This window comes from Sebastes umbrosus, chromosome 24 (genome assembly GCF_015220745.1).
Source record: "Sebastes umbrosus isolate fSebUmb1 chromosome 24, fSebUmb1.pri, whole genome shotgun sequence".
In the NCBI taxonomy this organism is placed as follows: Eukaryota; Metazoa; Chordata; class Actinopteri; order Perciformes; family Sebastidae; genus Sebastes; species Sebastes umbrosus.
Window position 1 is genome coordinate 8,596,793 of NC_051292.1, and position 13,088 is coordinate 8,609,880.

Consider the following 13,088-nt stretch of genomic DNA (forward strand, 5'->3'; position numbering starts at 1 on the left):
TAGTATGTGAAAATTGTCATTTTGTTTGACCTCGCAATGCGAAATGTCCTAACCATAGAAATAGTATAGTCCTTAAAACCAACTATCGATTTGTAAAATAATATTTAATACTGAGGACAAGCCAGTCAAGCCAGTGTCCATTAGAGACAAAAAACGAACGAAAACAAAAGTTTGAGGTAAATAAATAGGTAGCACAAAGCAACAGAAGTTCTCTCAAGCATAAAGGTGAAGTCATCCATGCAGACGGACATAAACAAAGACATCTGGTGCCACTAGAGTGCACTCTTCTCTTATGGCACCCTCTGCAGTTTCCATGGTGCTGCATCCCTTCTGCTCTCACATTATCTGCAAACCTCCCCCATTGGTCGAAGCCCCACCAGCAGCTACCGATAAACCGATTGGCTGTTGATGTGGTCATCATACTGTATGTATGGCAGAGTGTATGTGCTATTGAGCAGCATCTTCATTCCATGCACAGGTACTTGCAAAACATGCACATAGACACTGGCTCACACAGGTGCAGGGTAAGGGCAAATGCAGGACTAGAAAAAATAAATGTGGAGGAAAGTGCATGGTAAAACATGAGAGAGAGAGAAAAGACAAATGGGGAAGCACCATAGATGGGGAGGAAAGAAAAAAAGAAAGGGCACAGTTTCCATGGTAACAGGGAGGGGAATAGTTTTGGTGGTTGCATGTGAAACTGGCAGCTATTGAAACATGCGCACTCACCAATACAAATACACACATTTATTGTTGTCACTTAGGAGGATGTTGCATTAACTTAAATTCATTCCAAAGAAATTAGCCACTGCACACCTAACCCTAACTTAACCTTAACCTAACCCTAAACTAAGTACACGCACACACACACACGCACGCACGCACGCACGCACGCACGCACGCACGCACGCACGCACGCACACACACACACACACACACACACACACACACACACACACACGTATCTGCACATTTCATGAATTTTATATGTCCTCCATTTCTGTCCTTCAATCATTTCCTCTTTCCTTCCCCTCTGAAACTACTTGGAATCAGATCTAATTAAAGTCCTGTTTTATTTGCTGTCTTTTCAGATTGTATAATACTGTATAATATCTGTATATTACTGTATTATAAATTCACTCATGCTCTGATATTGAGGCGTTATCTGAAGTAGGTGACAACTGGAGCAACATCAGTTCAAGGCAGAGAAATGTGTCATTTAATCTGCTCAATTTGTGCACAATTGCAGCCAAGAAGAGGCAAAAACAACAAAACAAGGCTTGGACTGGCAGCTACTCAGGTTGCGCTACGTTTCAAGCTTGGCGGTTCTTCCTTGCGGGAAGCCCTGGTGGAGAATTTCATAGGGTGGTGTGATAACAATCACCTCCAGCTCAACATTGGAAAGACCAAGGAGCTGGTGGTGGACTTCCGGCGGAGCACGAGGCCCCCAACTCCCATCACCATCCGAGGGGAGGAGGTGGAGGTGGTGGACACCTACAAGTTCCTGGGAGTACATATGAACAGTAGACTGGACTGGACTGACAACACCGAGGCCCTCTACAGGAAGGGACAGAGCAAACTGTTCTTCCTGAGGAGGCTCAGGTCTTTTAATGTATGCAATAGGCTGCTGCAGATGTTTTACCAGTCTGTAGTAGCCAGTGTTCTCTTTTTTGCTGTGGTATGTTGGGGGGGTAACATGAACACAAGGGATGCCAACAGACTGAACAGGCTGGTGAGGAGGGCTGGCTCTGTGGTTGGATCTGAGCTGGACGGTCTGGAGGTGGTGGCAGAGGGCAGGATGAGGAGGAAGCTGGACGCTATCCTGGAAAACCCCTTCCACCCCCTCCATGATGAGCTAGTCAAGATGAGGAGCACCTTCAGCCACAGACTCATCCCTCCTCGGCACAACACAAAGCGCCTGGGTCAGTCCTTCATGCTGGTAGCCATCAGGCTCCACAACCAAGGCTGACCCCCTTATGACAACTATTAGGACTTTTAAGAAATTTAAACATGCACTATCTGGCACACTTTACACTCACTTTACACTATACATCCTATATACCACTTTATTGCTGACTGCACATATGTACATATTACATTTATTTATTTATTTATTTATTGTACATACTACATTTATTTATTGACGGACTGTACACACTATGTTCACCCATTCACTCTGTATCTTTTATATCTCTATTATTGTCTTTAGAATTTTTGTATACCTTTACCTCTCCTGTGATTCACTCTGTTTGCTGATGTTGCTGCTTTGACACCTGAATTTCCCTCCGGGGATTAATAAAGGTCCATCTTATCTTATCTTATCTTATCTTATCTTAAGCAACAGCATCCAACATCCCAAGAGGAGAAACATCCACACATTGGCCTTACAATGTGTTAGCCTTAACAGAAACACTAGTGGTTTTTATATTCCAACAAATCAAAATTCTCTATTTATTCATATATATTTTTGATCTTTTCCTTAATTTTATGTCTTACATGTCACAGATTGATAGCTTTATTGCTCTCCATGATGAGGCACACTTTACACTTACTTTGCACTATGCATCCTATATACCTCTTTATAGACTGCACATATTTTGTATTACCTCTACCTCTCCTGTGTTTCACTCTGTTTGCTAATGTTGCTGCTTTGACACCTGAATTTCCCTCCGGGGATTAATAAAGGTTCATCTTATTTTATCTTATCTTATCTTATCTTATTGGAGCAGAATTAAACTTCCATTCACTGGCTCTGCAAAAGTTTGATCAGCTTCACAGTCACACACACACACAAAAAAAACATATGATACAAGGTTGCATTTTCATGTATGAAATGGCAACAGAACAAATAGTATTTAATTTATTAAAGTGTTGAAATTTGTGGTGTCTAAATACAATTATTTTGCATAAAATCAGATTGCTCTTTCCGTGCTCAATATAGATTAGTAGAGTTTTATTATCTGGGTGCTTATTCTTTCCTTGCACTCTCAATTTCCCCTTTATTTTATTTTGTATATTACTTACACATTTTGTATTTGATTTTATTGTGAAAAGCGTGTTGGGAAAAATAAAACCGTCACTTCCTGTTTGGAGTGATGTGATTGGCTGATTCTAACCGCGTAGAAAGCGTTTGAATCTGTTTCCGGTTTCTGTCTGCCTCACAGATAAACAGCAGCCATGGAGAAGCATGACAGGTAAAACTCTACATATTTACTACTAAAAACGCTTTTTATTAAAGTATGTTTGTCTTCGCAACAACAGAAATAGCGCAGTTTTGTCAGAAAGTGTATTACGGCTCTTCTAGCACCGATACTTGCTGTTCTGTCCGTATGAAGAGACTGTCACGCCAAATCCCATTCAATAATCGACTACTTTAATGTTGTTTAGCTTTTCATGAAAGGTACCAATCTGTTACAATGATAAAAAGTACATATTAGGAATCTTTTGCTTCCACTTTTCAATTCGGCATGTATCCTATGCCCTAGGGAGCACTGTAAAACAGCTTTTATAACCGTTTCGCCAGACAAAATACCAGTACTGAAGCTGTTTTGTATTGAATTCTACTGACAACAATAAGGCAGAATTAGGCAGAGCTTTGGTCCGTTTATGCTGGTTGCTTTTATTTTTTTTTAAAACCTCCTTTTAAGTGGGACCAAGTAATACTGCAGTCAAAATGTATCTTTTTTTTTTTTATCCCCCTAATATTACTCAGTGGAATAATGAGGTAAATTCATGTGCTCCCTTGGAAAAAAATAACCTATGCTATAAGAAGTAGCTCACAGCTTTTCTATAGGATATGGGATGCATGGATAACTTATATGGAATCTTCTTAACCTTTCTAGGGTATTTACTTAATTATTGATTATTATTTTCTACGTGCTGTTTTCTTTTTTTCTATACATTTAATTAATTAATTAATTAATTAATTAATTAATTTATTTATTTATTCAAGGTTTCTATCTTACCACCATGAACTATACTACTGTAGTACTTTTTACTTTTAATTCTAACTATCTAATTAAATTATTTTAAATATGATTTTTATGTTTCTTCTGTAACTTCACCTCTAGGGATGGGAAGAAGTCTGTGTGGGAGTGGGAAGCGATGTGTATGTACATATTAAATGTTAAATGTAAGATATAATTTATTATTTTTTTTGTATTATGGCACCGGCGTTATGTTTTCTTATGTTTGTTATACTATGTTTGGAAAAAAAGGAATAAAAAAATAAAAAGAATTTTGTTGGATTATAAAAGTGTGAAATTTCATCATGTAAATTAAGAGACCATGGCCAATATAACTTTACACATAGGGAGGGAATGGTCAACACAGTCTTGATTATTTCTACAAAAATATGTTTCTATTAAAAAAAGCACTGCAATAACTACCTGCATTACTAACTGGAACTATGAAGCTAATGTGATCTAATGTGGTCTTTCTATGATTCCCAGTGCGAAGAGGACTCCCAAGAGCTACCGGCTGTCATACCGCAGCTGCTTGGGTGCTGGTGCTTCACGTCTCGTTTCAACCCCAGCATTGACGGCACGGAGGCTCAATGCCAGCAGAAGGGCTCCAAAGTCACACAATATCACTGTGAGTCAGCACCGAACCACTGTAAAGGGGAGACTCGTGGGCACCAATAGAACCAATTTTCATTCACATATCTTGAGGTCAGAGGTCAAGGGACCTCTTTGAAAATGGAAATGCCAGTTTTCCCTCGCCAAAATTTAGCCTAAACTAGGAGCGTTATTTAGCCTCCTTCAATTGATTCTTTAGGTTTTCTGGAGTCAGATGATATCCGTAACTTCACTCTAGCTCTAAAACTGAACCAGCCTGCTACAGCCTTTTAAAGACAGTAAAGTTGGTCGGGATCAGGGGTTTTAAACATATGTAATCAATGACAACATGCTCATCTTCTCTGTCCTTTCCTTGTCAAAGGACAAGGTGAATCCGGAGCAGCTGGCCCTGCTGGTGAACACAGAGTGGCAGCTGTCGTATGTTACTCCTCTCTATCAGTTCAGACACACCCAGCTGAAAGGCTACTCCAAGCAGCTCTCGGCTTTTATCGCTGCAGAGAAGCAGCAAGGTTTGGCGTTGGAGGGACCGCAGACAACCTTCAGAGTCTCCCTCTCTTTGGTACAGGGGATGGCTGAGTCGGACGATGATGCTGAGACCGTCTTCATACAGGTAGATTCTGTAGAGGCAGGGAGGAGTTTTTCAGGCTTATAGTGTTATGGTCTGAAAGTAATTATTTTTTAAACATATTCCCACCACAGATCCACTCAAATCCTTTGTTCGCCAAGCCGGACGAGCCACAGAAGGCAGTATGGAGCGGCTGGCTCACCTGCATCAACTGCAACCCCGAATACCTGCGCTCACTCCCAAAGGACTTTGTCTGCCTGCCGCTCTTCTGCAGCCGCGGCGCCGAGGGCCTCACCACTCTGGTAAAATCCTGGTTCAAGCAGACCTTTGACTGCTGCTTCGGCTCCCTGGAAATCTGCCAGACTAGCCTCCAGTGGCTGATGGCGTTGTGGACCAACTGCCACGCCGAGTCCAACATCCTGCACCTTACAATGATTTGGACTCTTCCGGTTGTGCCGCCGCTGCGGGTAACCTACACGATTCACCCCAAAGACGCCTGGGTTCTGTGGGGCAGTGTGAGGAAGGAGAAGGAGAATGGAGGAGAGGACGAGGAGGCGGAGGATGAGGACAGTATCGACATTGAGGAGGTGATGAGGTTCACGCAGGGACTGAAGAACCACTTTTACAGACACTTCCAGGTGGATCTGTCAGCGGGGAGCCTGAGTCAGGTCTCCACAACACTGGGATCAGCCAAGGACATCGGCAAGATCAAGGTACCATCTGACAGAAACGGAAAGTTCTTCACACACACTGTAAATGTAATTGTACTGATATTTGTTTCTTTTTGTTTCAGATCTCCAACAGCAAATACATGATCACCACCCTGACGCTACTGACGGAGTGTGCTCTCCTCAAAATGCCCATCTGAGTGACAGAATAAAGACTTTAAGGCCACCAGGAAACGCAATATTCCAATTTGACAAAACTTCCTGGAATGATGGGAAATGCAGCTTTATATTGCAGATTTTTTTTTTTTTATAAAGAAAGCCTGACATGAAATGGAGCGTTATTATTTTTCACAATATTTTCTTTCACACACTTTTCCTCTCATTTTCCTGCATCTAACTGCAAGTAAGTCTTGTGGCTGTAATTATGCCCAAAACCGAGGAAAATATTGTATAATATGCCCAGTTTACCACGTTGTCTACTTTGTGTCCTGTGCTGGCAAACATGCGTAGGGTCTACCCCTTTTTGTAAATACTATATATTCATGTCCAGCTGTTAATATATTTTTGTCATTTATAGTTGTAAATAAAAGCAAAGCAAAAGGATGTTTGACTGGTGCATGATGGAATCATTGTTGGAGGGAAATACCACTAGGGCTGGTTGAAAATCATCAATCACTATATCGTGATAATGTATCACGATATAGCATGTTTTCCAGTAAGTTGATAAATAAATAGTCTACATGGAAAAACATTTTTTTTTTAAAAACTTGACAAATGAAAATGTAATTTTTTTTTACAGTGTTTCTCATTTAATTAAGAACTTTAGTGCAAAATAAAAACGAGTTTCATGAGAAATTATAGAGGAAAAATACAGCTATATTTCCAGCTATACACTGACTACGTTTACATGCATATACACAAATACAGAGTAATCAGATTAATACAATATCAATTCAGATTTTCTGAGAAATTTTAGTTACTATATGCTTGTTATCATTTGGGAAGACATAATTGTGTATCACGATATCTTGATATATAATTTAATCACGATACGCTTCCATTCAAAGACGGTATATTATCATATTGAATTATCGCCCAGCCCTAAATACAAAACAATTAACCCCCTGGGTCAGCGCCACCTTGCATCCTGATGAGATGTGCTGGAGACTCGCCTTGATGTTGCTACACAGCAGGCAGCCAACTTTGCTTCCAAACCACTGGGTGAGATTCCGGCGGCATGGGAGGGTGTCGTAGGCTGCCCTTGCCAGGAAGCTAAGTCTGGCTTGTGGCGTCCTCCAGATGTCTGCCCAGCTGATGCACCTATTCACAGTAGTGTCTCATTGGGTACCAGGCTCCTTGGGGGCCCTGGGGACACTGTCTTTATGTGGTAGTGCTCCTGCTCTAGCCTGGTGACTTCATCCACCACCATAGTCTTTTGCTGCTTCTTGGTGGCTTTTGACCAGAACTGTTGCAGTGCTCCCCAGCCTAACCCAGCACGACTGGTCTGGACTGACCCCATCACCTCTCTGTGTTTCAGACTGGAGATAGCATGGTGTACTTCAGCCTGCGCCTTCCACTTGCAACCTGTGCGGATGGGGACTTTCATGCTCCTTATCAGCTGGTCAGCGGAGTCCTTCAACTCCAGAACAAGGCGTGCCTTCTCTTGCTCGTCTGTACCCTAGACTGATGGATTTCCATATATATATATATATATATATATATATATATATATATATATATATATATATATATATATATATTATATGTATATAATATATATATAATAAATAAATGATTAATTAATTTACATTTTTAACAGAATTAAACAATATACACTGTATACTTGACTTAAAGCCGTATTCAACAAAACATTTTTTCCGCCCTTCCCCCAAAAAAACACAATTATTTCTGTTCAAAACAAAATCAGGCAACTTTATTTAAAAAGAGACACCCAAACAAATTCATACAGCTCAGATAACAAAATAGCATTAAATGCAAACAATGAGGGAATATGGAACGTACAAAAATGCCAGTAGAAGTCTCAAAAAATTATATTGCACTGTAGAAATAGGCGGAAAAAAACCCAAAACAAAATAAGCAACTTGTGATCAACTGAAGTGGACTCCAATGTGTGGATGTCCTATTTAGATAATGTGAATAATACGCATGACTCGGCAGCATCTCTGTTGTGTTATCGCTACACTGACACTACTAAAAGCACAATGACAATAGCGAGGGCGTGGGAGTCACAATAGCTGCTCCATTATGCTCTTTAATGACGGGACTGATGTCGCTTTTGGTGGTAATTAGGGTACAGCGTCTGCTCATCCTGTCATTAAAGGGAACTGTAGAGCTGAAGATTATGGGAATAAAAGGATGTGTATTTAATACTCTGTTGTAAAGTAAGAGAACATTCACCAGATGTAACATTTTGTTTATGCTCATGATATGTGTTGTATATTAATATCTCCTGCTCAGAGTGGGGAAATATGAGTTTAAACCCCCAGTCAGTGTGGCAAACTTTAAAACTTCACAGCTACATAGAAAAAGCAATAGACTGGGGGACGGTGTTAACTTCCCACTCTTGTTGTTTATATAATATTTACCCGTGTGTGGGTATTTACACCTCTGAATAAAAGGGGTTGGCTATATATTTACAACAGCGCCTACGCAACTTATCTGAGATCAGCGTCCACCAGGCCAAAAACACAAGGGGATGGACGATCTAGACTCAGATCGGTGTTGAAAAAGCAATGAGTGCTCGTTTGTGGCAGCTTGACATGTTCAGCAGTCTGGCAAAGATCCATGACGGGTCCCATAGAAGAAAGTCACAGTATAATCCACTCCACACTCACTTCAGAATGTGCACTCAGTCCTCCAAGAAGGAAATGATTAGCTAGGATTGATTTAAAACAGGGGGAGTAGAACAATATTACAGTTAACGCAACAGATCATGCTTTAATGTTCAACATAACCTCCCCTGTTCAATCAATGCACACATAGGGCCGCGAGGTAAACAATGGAGAGGAAAGTGACCTATGTAGTGATTCACAGTAAGTGGAGGCAGTGGCTTTAGGAGGCCAAACCCAGGAAGAAGCCGCCGACGAACCCGCTGGACAAGACGATGTTCCTTTTTATAAAGTCTGTGGCCTGAGAGAAGAGACGGAGAATGAGTCGATAAGAGCTTAAAAACAGCATCCTGTATTAACCAGTGAACAGGTGTTGACTGTTTGAATGTTGCTGGAAAAATAGCAAGTAGAGCTGCAACGATTAATCAACTAATTGTCAACTACTAAATTAAATCGCCAACTATTTTGATAATCGATTTGAGTAATTTTTTAGGAAAATAAAAGTCAAAGTTCTCTGATTGTGAATATATTCTTGTTTTTTTTTGCTCCTCTTTGAGTTGTGGACAAAACAAGACATTTGAGGACGTCTTTTGTGGCTTTGGGAAACATTTTCTGTCATTTTATAGACCAAACAACTAATGATTAATCGAGACAATAATCAACAATGAAATTAATCGTTAGTTGTAGCCCTGATGCTGAACTCTTGTGTTCCTGAACTCATCACTTGTCACTTTACCTTTATATACTTTACATACTGTTTTACAAAGTTTTACACCTCTGTATATATGTATATATATTTTTCATTATTTCTCATCATGCATATACAGTACATACTACATCCTGTTAACATTCAGTTTTCCCATCTGAAATACTGTCATCAACAAAATTAAAAACTTACAAATTTACATTTGCATTACTATTTTATATTTTATTACTAGGTTTATATTTATTTTAACTGCACGGTTTTATGCCTTAGATTATAATTTTGCTTTTACATTTATTTGTGTGATTTCCCCTTTTATATATACATATTTTATGAGCATTGTTGAAGGAACCTGAGACCAAAGCTTTTCATTGCCAATGACTTGCCATGACAGAATCTACAAATGACAAATTAAGAAACTTGAACCTTGAGTGAGCATAGTTTGGATTATAAAATGTAAAATTAATCGTGTGCAATACTATACGTTAAAACCATTTTCTATATACTGAGAAGGGAAACATCACAAACATCCATATCAAAATGCATTAACAGTAACAGCTAATGGGTGTAGTAGTGCTAAAGGTACACTAGAGGGTGTAACTGGTTTGCAGATAAAGAAATAAGCCTCCCACCAAAAACAAACATTTAGTTCTAATTCATTACATGTCACAAGTATGCTGGGTGTTTTTTTTTCTAGTATAAGGAACATATATTCAGAAATGTTTGATTTTATTGTAACGACAGTCAAATGAAAAAAAGGCGTGAAAGAAATAGCAAGCTTTGTTACAGGTACCTTTACCTCCTCAATGAATGTGTTTATTTCAGGCGCTGCTTTGTTTGCCTTCTTCTTCAGGTGCTTCTTTGCTTTGTTCACGTCCTTCTCCACCTTCTTCCAGTCCACCTGCACGTAGCCGCTATGATTGGCGATCTGTGCGGGGGAAAAAAAGATTCATATTTAGAATTCTTTGTCCCGGCTTTCCACTTTGTTGCACTCTACAGGGCTACCGACTCCTTGTCTGGTATAATCAACTTGTGTGCTAGATTACATCACCGACTGGCGGTTTATGATGTGTTTTATTGAAACGCCTTAAACTATCTGCAAAACAATTTCCTGTTATTTAATAAAAACAATCAAATTTCATCAAAAGACGCAAGTTATTCCGCCCCTAAAATCAGACTTTTATAAGGTTATGCTTTTTTTGAGTAATTACTGGTGACTAGTTCTGCATATGTCAAATAATCTTTTGGATTTAAATGGATGAGATATATATATGATATATCAGACGCATTTACGATACTGGTATTGAAACAACTCTTAAAAGTAGGCCAATGTTGAAGGCATTTTTACCCACGAACCACAACTATTTTATGTGTTCAGCCTGTGAATGAAGTCAACTGTCCATCTCTGGTGTAATCGGCTTGAAAAAATGGTTACGAGAATGTTTTTAACAGAATACACTGATAGGATCGCAACACCCAAATGAGCATCCAGATGGCCTGCGTCCATGTAGAGCCAGCTAACACACAATGCTAGTCTTTCTGCTGTCGAGAGGAGACCAGCTGAGCGTCATGCTGTGCAGCTGGCAAATGTGAATCTTACAAAGGATGTAGTAAATATCTAATTACTGAGGCTACATAAACTGTACTGTTCTTGCCTGTAAAAGAAGGAACCCTCCACCAACAGCGGTAGCAGCTATCTTCCCAACTCTCTGGAAGAGGTAACCAGCACACCTGGATGTGTTGAGAGGGAGAGAAGAGTGCTCATTACACATCTGTTCTACCAATAAGTCAGACAGTTAGATGTGATGTTGTTACAGATATCACCCCATGGGCCTTACCATCCAGTCACCCCTCCCATTGCGATCTGGGTGGCCACAGAATACTTCTCAGCTATGGGGCCAGAGTTGCTCCCAAACATCCGGGTCCACCACTGGTGCCTCCGGGCATATTCTGTCAGGTCTACAACCTCATAAACCTCCTCTTCACTCTCTGGGTCGTCCTGACCTGCTGGCACGATAGAAGTAGAGAGTTAACAATCATAAATACTTTGGATACAGTGCCACTAGCCGATAGCAGAGTGTTATCTGTTTATTTGATGTGCATTTAAACCCCTTCAGAATAAGGGGTTTAAATGCAGATGAGAGAGTGCATTTAAACCCCCTATTTTGAAGGGGTTTAAACAGGTAGCACTCTCTCATGTGCATTTAAACCCCTTCAGAATAAGGGGTTTAAATGCACATGAAAGAGTGCTATCTGTTTATTCTATGTGCATTTAAACCCTTTATTCTGAAGGGGTTTAAATGCACATAGAATAAACAGGTAGCACTCTCTCATGTGCATTTAAACCCCTTATTCTGAAGGGGTATATACATTTAAACCCCTTATTCTGAAGGGGTTTAAATGCACATCAAATAAACAGATAGCACTCTCTCATGTGCATTTAAACCCCTTCAGAATAAAGGGTTTAAATGCACATAGAATAAACAGATAGCACTCTTTCATGTGCATTTAAACCCCTTCAGAATAAGAGCTTAAATGCACATTGAATAAACACATAGCACTCTCTCATGTGCATTTAAACCCCTTCAGAATAAAGGGATTAAATGCACATAGAATAAACAGATAGCACTTTCTCATGTGCATTTAAACCCCTTCAGAATAAGGGATTTAAATGCACATCAAATAAACAGATAGCACTCTCTCATGTGCATTTAAACCCCTTCAGAATAAGGGGTTTAAATGCACATACCCCTTCAGAATAAGGGCTTTAAATGTACGTGAGAGCGTGCTACCTGTTTACTGCATGTAGGTTAACTGACTTGGGAAGCTAGCATTAGCATGTCTAGCATCAAACGGCTACCAATCCACTTTCATGCATAATAACTGTTATAAATTTCACTTTTCGGATTCGTAAAAGCACCGAGGTCAAACCCGCATCATAATCCCGTTATCTTCGGTGAGAAACATGCCTAAATGATAACATATATTAGGGTAATAGCGGTTTATTTACAACAAACACAAACCGCCGTCACCTTCTCTGTGGTCCCCCGTCGCCATTTTGGAGAAACTGGTTATGTCACCAGGATGTTGACAAAGCTAAGTCACGCCCACTCCGTGACGCGCTGCCACGTCATGTTAATATGCTTCTGATCTGAGGCTTGATTAGGCTTTAGCAATTTTATTTATATTAATATGAATTATTAATTAATATTTTTTTGTATACAGTGCGAACAGAGGGTTGTGTGAAAAGGCTGGGAACGAATGATGCATTGCACCCAAGTGTCAATACTATTATGTCATATTATTTCTTTATATTAATCTTGTCTCTAGGTGGAGGCTTCAGATAAGCCAAGTGGGTTTTTTGCCTCTTCCTGCACTGTATATTATTCATTTATTTTTTTGTTATGTTGCATAGTCTTAAATTGTGCAAAACAAATAAACAAAATTAATATTATTATTAAGATTCAAGCCCTTTATTGTCATTGTGTAGTACAACGAAATTAGATTGTGACAATCCCATAGGTGCTAATGAAAAGTACAATAATATAATATAATAATATACAATAATAAAAAAAGAGATAGTGCAATATAAATATAAAAAATATAAAAGATAATACAATATAAAATATAAAAATACAATATGTATATAAGATAAGATAAGATAAGATATTCCTTTATTAGTCCAGTACAGCAGCAAAGGGGATAGTGAAAAAAACAAGATGCATC

The 13,088-nt window shown here is 39.4% G+C and overlaps 2 protein-coding genes across 4 annotated transcripts; one reads left to right on the forward strand and one right to left on the reverse strand.

Annotated features, from left to right (window-relative positions):
• The first annotated feature begins 3,050 nt into the window (after positions 1-3,050).
• On the forward strand, positions 3,051-6,413 carry cenpl (centromere protein L). The gene is made up of 5 exons (XM_037761372.1): positions 3,051-3,194; positions 4,452-4,593; positions 4,939-5,187; positions 5,277-5,855; positions 5,936-6,413. Exons 1-5 carry the CDS (start codon positions 3,178-3,180, stop codon positions 6,008-6,010), a joined length of 1,062 nt encoding a protein of 353 aa, XP_037617300.1. The 5' UTR covers positions 3,051-3,177; the 3' UTR covers positions 6,011-6,413.
• A 1,302-nt stretch (positions 6,414-7,715) lies between these two features.
• On the reverse strand, positions 7,716-12,489 carry LOC119483929 (FUN14 domain-containing protein 1). Of its 3 annotated transcripts, none has more exons than XM_037762427.1 (5): positions 12,395-12,489; positions 11,201-11,366; positions 11,018-11,093; positions 10,156-10,290; positions 7,716-8,960 (listed from the first exon to the last, which is right to left on the reverse strand). In XM_037762427.1, exons 1-5 carry the CDS (start codon positions 12,417-12,419, stop codon positions 8,883-8,885), a joined length of 480 nt encoding a protein of 159 aa, XP_037618355.1. In that variant the 5' UTR covers positions 12,420-12,489; the 3' UTR covers positions 7,716-8,882. The 3 variants fall into 3 exon arrangements, with proteins under 3 accessions (XP_037618355.1, XP_037618354.1, XP_037618353.1); XM_037762426.1 differs by having other exon boundaries at positions 10,162-10,290; positions 12,386-12,425; XM_037762425.1 differs by having other exon boundaries at positions 12,386-12,425.
• Positions 12,490-13,088: the final 599 nt, after the last annotated feature.